Source organism: Chiloscyllium plagiosum, chromosome 10 (genome assembly GCF_004010195.1).
Source record: "Chiloscyllium plagiosum isolate BGI_BamShark_2017 chromosome 10, ASM401019v2, whole genome shotgun sequence".
In the NCBI taxonomy this organism is placed as follows: Eukaryota; Metazoa; Chordata; class Chondrichthyes; order Orectolobiformes; family Hemiscylliidae; genus Chiloscyllium; species Chiloscyllium plagiosum.
In genome coordinates, this window is record NC_057719.1 from 85192397 (window position 1) to 85199471 (window position 7075).

The 7075-nt window shown below is 40.5% G+C and overlaps 1 protein-coding gene across 3 annotated transcripts in view; it reads right to left on the reverse strand.

Annotated features, from left to right (window-relative positions):
- Nucleotides 1–7075, reverse strand: part of LOC122553844 (regulator of microtubule dynamics protein 3-like) — a 266228-nt gene that overhangs the window by 232700 nt on the left and 26453 nt on the right. For all 3 annotated transcript variants that reach the window (XM_043698253.1, XM_043698251.1, XM_043698252.1), the window contains exon 5: nt 2096–2198. In XM_043698253.1, coding sequence (XP_043554188.1) covers nt 2096–2198 — 103 coding nt within the window. The remainder of the gene's footprint in view (nt 1–2095; nt 2199–7075) is intronic.

Here is a 7075-nt window from a genome sequence, read left to right on the forward strand (position 1 = left end):
GGAGAGACTGAGAGAGAAACTGAGAGAGAGACTGAGAGAGAGACTGAGAGAGGCAGAGAGAATGAGGCAGCTTCAAATGGAATACCAGATCTGAATCCATTCAGATGGAATACCCGGATACCAGATTCTACTGACATTAATAACATGATAAACAAGTATAATTGCTGAAAAACAAAGTTTTCTGCAAAAGCCATGAGCAATGTGGACTGACAGCATTTTACTGGACTTCTATGTTACACTACAAAGATAAAGTACAAAAGCAAGAAAACCAGTTGGAAGAGAACACAGAAATAATATAAGAGGCAACATGAATTTTAAAAATGCAGAGAGCTATGATGATCTGCAGTGCACTCCCTGACAGTATAGAGCAGATTTCATGATAACTTTCAAAAAGAAATTGGATAAATAGTTGACAGTGAAAACAATTGTGGGTGCATAGGACAAGATTAAAAAGTGGGATTATTTGGTTAGCCTTTTCAAATAATCCACAATGATCTCCTGTGGTGCATCATTCTAAGATTCTTACTTACTTTATTATTGTTTTCTTTGTACCGTAAGTGTTCAGGAGCATAAACAAGACAAACATTTATGTTAAACATACTAAAGATAAAATTGATCTACAGTCACAATAAGAAGGAATATCAAGTGCTTTTTCCTCCAATGAAATAAAAAGAAATTTTTTTAAAATTCTGAAAGGAACTAAAAAATGTGTTAAGAGAAAGTGAGGACTGCAGATGGTGGAGATTAGAGTCGAAAGCATGGTGCTGGAAAAGCTCAGCAGGTCAGGCAGCATCCAAGGAGCAGGAGAATTGACTTTTTGGGCATAAATCTTTAATCAGAAATGCTCATTCCTGATGAAGGATTTATGCTCAAAATGTCAATTCTTCTGCTCCTTGGATGCTTTTCTTAGTTGAGAGTGTGTGCTTTTCCAGCATCACACTCTCAACTAAGCATCCAAGAAGCAGGAGAATTTTAGTGTAACTAACGTCAGTGTAACTAACATCAGATGAGAACTTCCTTAAAGAGTTCCTAAGAGTAAGAAAGCCAACTGAATAGCTACTCAGACTCCTCAGTTTCCCCTGCTTTCCATTCTATCTGATATTCTCTCACACTCCCTCACATGTACAGTCTGAAGTTTTGTCCCCAAAGCATGGAACGACTCCATGAAACACGCTGCATGATTTCAAAAGACTAACTTGGTAACACTGCAGGTTTTAATCTCAACCTTTGTACATGTTCATTGCATTTCTGGCTTCGCTCCTCCATTCTCCCCTTCATAAATTTGAGGCTAACCAAAACACTGCTGCCTGCACCTTAACTCACACAATATACTGTTCCCCTACCACCCATGTTCACTCTATGCTAGCTCCCATTCAAGCATTGTCTTGATTTTAAATTTCTCATCTTTGTGTTCAAATCCCTCTCAGTCGCTGTAATCTCTAGTCCCACAACCATTCAAGAGTTCTGTGCTTTTCTAATACTAGCCTCTTGTGTATTCACAATCATAATTACTGTACCATTCATAGCTGAGTCTTCAGGTGCCTCAGCACAAAGCTATGGAATTCTCCCCATACACTTTGAAGCTCACCTTCCTTCTTAAAACCTACTGATTTGACAAAATTTTTGCTGGTTTATATTTGTTTGCAACGCTCCCATAAAGCACCTTTCATTAGATTAGAAACACAACACAGATAACAGCTGTTGGCTCAAAACATCAAACAGAAAGAATCTCAAGGCAAATATGATGTGAGCAAATTTTAGAACAACAAATTTAAATGTTTAAAGTTTTGGTCAATAGTGTGACAGAATTGATAATTACTGTAGCAATTTGATTGAAATAACAGATGTAATGATATCATGCCCATATATCTCCTATGATGACATATTGTCATACCTCCATGCCTCCTCAAAACTACTGCACGGCTCCTATTCTGAAGTTGTTGACCTTTTACTGGGTTCGCAGTCCCAGATTATCCATTGGTAACTCTCTTTACCCAGTAAATTATTCAATAACTCAGTATATTAACCAGCTATGTAACAGTAAGAAGCTATGTTGAATGCATTGTCATATGCAAATTTTAAAGAACTAGCTTACCGTTAACCAAAAAGGACTTCTTCTCAATTTGGTCTTTCGCTAACTCCACCATATCACAATATGCACGAGCCAGTCGCCAGCAGAACTCAGGCTTCGAATGATACTGTAAGTACAAATGGCAAAGGATACATGTGGGTCTGTGTATTGTACGTCATTAATGATAGTTAGTGGCCAAACAACTAATGACTGTTCTGTGGACTGACAGAAATTTAGGCTTTGGTATTTAGCAAGTAAATAATAAGGCCAAAAATAAACAACGTAAAGGTGATGTTTGGTTGAAATAAATCATCTGAACAACCTTCCGCTCATCAGCGGAAACAGGGGTTCTACTGACAAAATAAAGAAGCGTATTTGATTACTATGAAAAGTGTTGTAATCAGAATCAGCAAGCATGCTTTCCTTTTGCAGGTGAGTTAATTAAATCCATGCTCAATGCATATTAATGCAATGAATACAACAAATACAATTGGTTTATTGCCACATAATATTATTAGATGTAAGAGAACAGATTGTTAGGAGTGAATTACAAATGCAGCAATCTAGTTGTACAATAGAGAGTGGAATGTCAAACAGGAACTGAATTGCTGCCTCACACCAGTACAGTTAACGTGTTCATCAACAGCAGAATATTTCAAATGTTGGATAGCTATTCCATACCCTACTCAAGGAGCAGCCTGACCGTCATCATCAAGGAACTATAGCTTACTGACAATGACCCTGGCTCCACCAATCCATCTTTAGCTACATCCTGTCTCACCAGCAGAAGACCTCTATAAATGTGGAAGCACAATCAGGAATGAGCTGCCTTGGGAGTCCTCAACATTGATTCCAGACCCGGTAACGTCTCATAGCATTTTGAATAGTGAGAAAAACCTCCTGCTGATTAACAGCTATCTCCTCCATGGTGAACACCACTTTGGTTAGTGGACAGGAACATCAATGCAATCAGAGTAGTTCATTACCAAAACTAGTGACTGAACAAACGGAGTCCTAAATGGGCGCAGCTGCTAGACTGACCCTGTGCAAAACAAGAAGAAACTTTTTTCTTGGCTTCACTCTCACCAGTTTATTTGTAACGGACATGTCTCTCCATGATACTGTATAGCCATAGTGGAGACAAGGTCCCATCTTCACATTGAGGATATCAATTGATCTGCATGGCACTACTATACTGAACGGGACAGAATTTGAACAAAGTTTGCAATTAAAACTGGACATTGATCAGGCACTGTGAGCCATCAGCAATGGCAAAACTGTATTCTGTAATCTAATGCTGTAACAAATCTTCGACTCTACCTTTACCATCAAGTAGGAAGATCAATCTTGGTTCAATAAAAAGTGCAGTAGGGCATCAGACAGAGGGAGGAGAGGATAGCTAGGATAATAGCTGGAGTTGGTGTAGCACAAGGATGTGTTTTGAGTCCACTGCTGCTTGTCATTTTTATAAACAACCTGGATGAGAGCGTAGAAGGATGGGTTAGTAAATTTGCAGATAACACTAAGGTCGGTAGAGTTGTGGATAGTGCAGAAGGATGCTGTAGGTTACAGAGAGACATAGATAAGCTGCAGAGTTGGGCTGAGAGGTGGCAAATGGAAAGTGTGAGGTGATTCATTTTGGAAGGAGCAACAGGAATAAAGAGTACTGGACTAATGGTAAGATTTTTGGTAGTGTAGATGAGCAGAGGAAACCCAGTGTCTATGTACATAGATACCTGAAAGTAGCCACCCATGTTGATAGGGTTGTTAAGAAGTCTGTTAGCTTTTATAGGTAGGGGGATTAAGTTTTGGAACCATGAGGTCATGCTGCAGCTATACAAAACTTTGGTGACCGCACTCAAGAGTATTGCATACAGTTCCAGTCACCGCATTAAAGGATGTGGAAGCTTTGGAAAGGGTTCAGAGATTTACTAGGATGTTGCCTGGTATGGAGGGAAGGTCTTACGAAGAAAGGCTGAGGGACTTGAGACTGTTTTCATTAGAGAGAAGAAGATTGAGAGGTGACGTAATAGATAGTCAGAGGGTTAGATAGGCTGGACAGTGAGAGCCTTTTTCCTCGGAAGGTGATGGCTAGCATGAGGGGGCATAGCTTTAAATTGAGGGGTGATAGATACAGGACAGATGTCAGAGGTAGTTTCTTTACTCAGAGTAGTACGGGCATGGAACACACTGCCTGCAACAGTAGTAGACTCGCCAACCATAAGGGTATTTAAATGGACATTGGATGGATGGATGGGCTTCAGATTGGTTTCACAGGTCAGTGCAACATAGAGAGCCAAAGAGCCTGTACTGCACTGTAATGTTCTATGTTCTATAATGGATACTGTCCTCTGCAGCAAAGACAGAGTTCTGAAGTCTATCTTGCCTGCCTGGAGCCAAGGTTCAGGGTGTCTCTTCTGGGCGAGAAAAGAACTTGGAGTTGGTGGTTCACACAGGTACTAATGACATACGTAGGAACAGCAAAAATGTTCTGCTGAGGGATTATAAGCAGCTTGTGGCAAACTTTAAAAATCCTGACCTCAATGGTAATAATGGGAGTCGGGTTGAGAGTGTGGTGCTGGAAAAGCACAGCAGGTCAGGCAGCATCCAAGGAGGAGAATTGGCATTTCAGGCATAAACCCTTGATCGATGTCGAAACCTCGATTCTCCTGCTCCTCGAATGCTGCCTGACCTGCTGCGCTTTTCCAGCACCACACTCTTGATTCTGATCTCCAGCATCTGTAGTCCTCACTTTCTCCACAATGGTAATAATGCCTGGATTACTACTTGCAAATTAGCACAGGGTAAATAAGATTACGAAGGCAAATGTGTGGGTCAGAGAAATTGGCTCCAATTCATAAGGCAATGGCCCCCGTACTGGAGAAAAAGTGTGTTGTTTCATCAGCATGGACTTCGATTCATGCAAATCATACAAGGACTATAAAGATTTAGAAATTCCCTGTAAAATATAATTCTATTAATCTCAAAATCACTCTTTTAGACTACCCAGATCGGAGGATTTAACAATTGCTTCAAATTCCTCTATTGTAAATTGGATTGTCTCTTTCTGGAGCATTCATACAACCGAGCGCAGATTTTCTCAGTTTAAGTAACTCTTTCAGAGTTGTTCCAAATACTTCTGGTCTAGAACTTTCAAACAAAACAGTACAGACTAAGGTGACCTTTTTCTTAACAGTTCTAAAGCTCCTTTACGCCTCCTTTCATCAAGCCCAAGTGCTTTACATAATTAGTTCCAGCCAAGACTTCTGTAAACTGCCAAATTGAAATCTAAAAGTTTGCAAACTATAGCTGATTCCCCTAAAAACTCCAAAATCCTCTATCTGAAGGCCTAATGCACAAAACGGTTTATTTTGTAAACTCTCCCAATGTAAATAAATCCACATTACTCCTCAGGAAGTGTGTTTCTCATACTGTGTTTTAAAATACTTTACCATGGCTACAGAAATACTTACAAGCTAATCATGAAATACTTCAGACATGCAGAAAACCCATGTCACTCCTCAATATTCAAAAATCAAAAATAAATTATATTAAACCTATTTAAATCATGTACCTTACTTTCATGCTAACACTGGAAAATCAACAGCTTTATACGGGAACGATATATAGCCAGAGCTGCTGATAACAGTAAATTGACTCTCAGACTTTGAGTCATACAGCACATAAACAGACCCTTTCGTTCAACTCAGCTAAACCAATCGGACATCCCAATGTGACCTAGTTCAATTTGGTAGCATTTGGCCATATCCCTCTAAACCTTTCCTATTCATACTCTCATCCAGATGTCTGTTAAAATGTTGTAACTGCACTCACCTCCACCACTTCCCCTGGCAGCTTGTTCCATGTATACACGACCGTGTGAGAAAAAAAAGTTACCCCTGGAGTCTTTTTTGAATTTTTCCCCTCTCACCTTAAAACGGTGTCCTCTAGTTTTGGACTCCCCACCTACGAAAAATACCTTGGCTATTCACCCTATCCATGCATTTCATACTTTTATAAACTTCTATAAAGGTCATATCTCAGTGTCTGACACTCCACATAAAAAAAGTCCCAGCTTATTCAGCCTCTGTCTGCAGTTCAAACCCTCCATTCCTAGCAACATCACTGTGAATCTTTTCTAGTGTTTAACAGCATCCTTCTTACAGGAGGGCAACCAGAATTGTACACAGTATTCCAAAAGTGGCCTCACCAATGCTCGTACAACCGCAACATGACATTCAAATCAATGTCATGACCAATAAAGGCAAGCGTGTCAAATGCCTTCTTCACCACAATGTCTACCCTGCAACTCCACTTTCAAGGAATTATGCACCTGCACTTCTAGGTCTCTTTGTTTGGCAATACTCCATTTATGTATAAGTGCTGCCCTGGTTTGCCTTACCAAAATACAAATCCCACATTTATCTAAATTAAATTCTATCTGCCATTCCTAAGCCAATTGGCCCCTCTGATCAAGGTGCCTTTGTACCTCGAGATAATCTTATTCACTATCCACTACACCACCCATTTTGGTGTCATCTGCAAACTTACTAACCATAGCTTATATATTCACATCCAACTCATACGTATAAATGACGAAAAGCAGTGGATCCAGCATTGATCATAATGGCACACCAGTGATCACAGACCTCCAGTCTGAAAAATATCCCGCCACGCCACACTGTCATCTACCTTCAAGCCAATTTTGTATCTAATTGACTAGATCACCCTGGATGGAAATGTGTTGCTGGAAAAGCGCAGCAGGTCAGGCAGCATCTAGGGAACAGGAGAATCGACGTTTCGGGCATTAGCCCTTCTTCAGGAATGAGGAAAGTTGGTCCAGCAGGCTAAGATAAAAGATAGGGAGGAGGGACTTGGGGGAGGGGCGTCGGAAATGTGATAGGTGGAAAGAGGTCAAGGTGAGGGTGATAGGTCAGACTGGGGTGGGGGCGGAGAGGTCGGGAAGAGGATTTCACCAGTTTCCTCATTTCCCCTCCCCACACC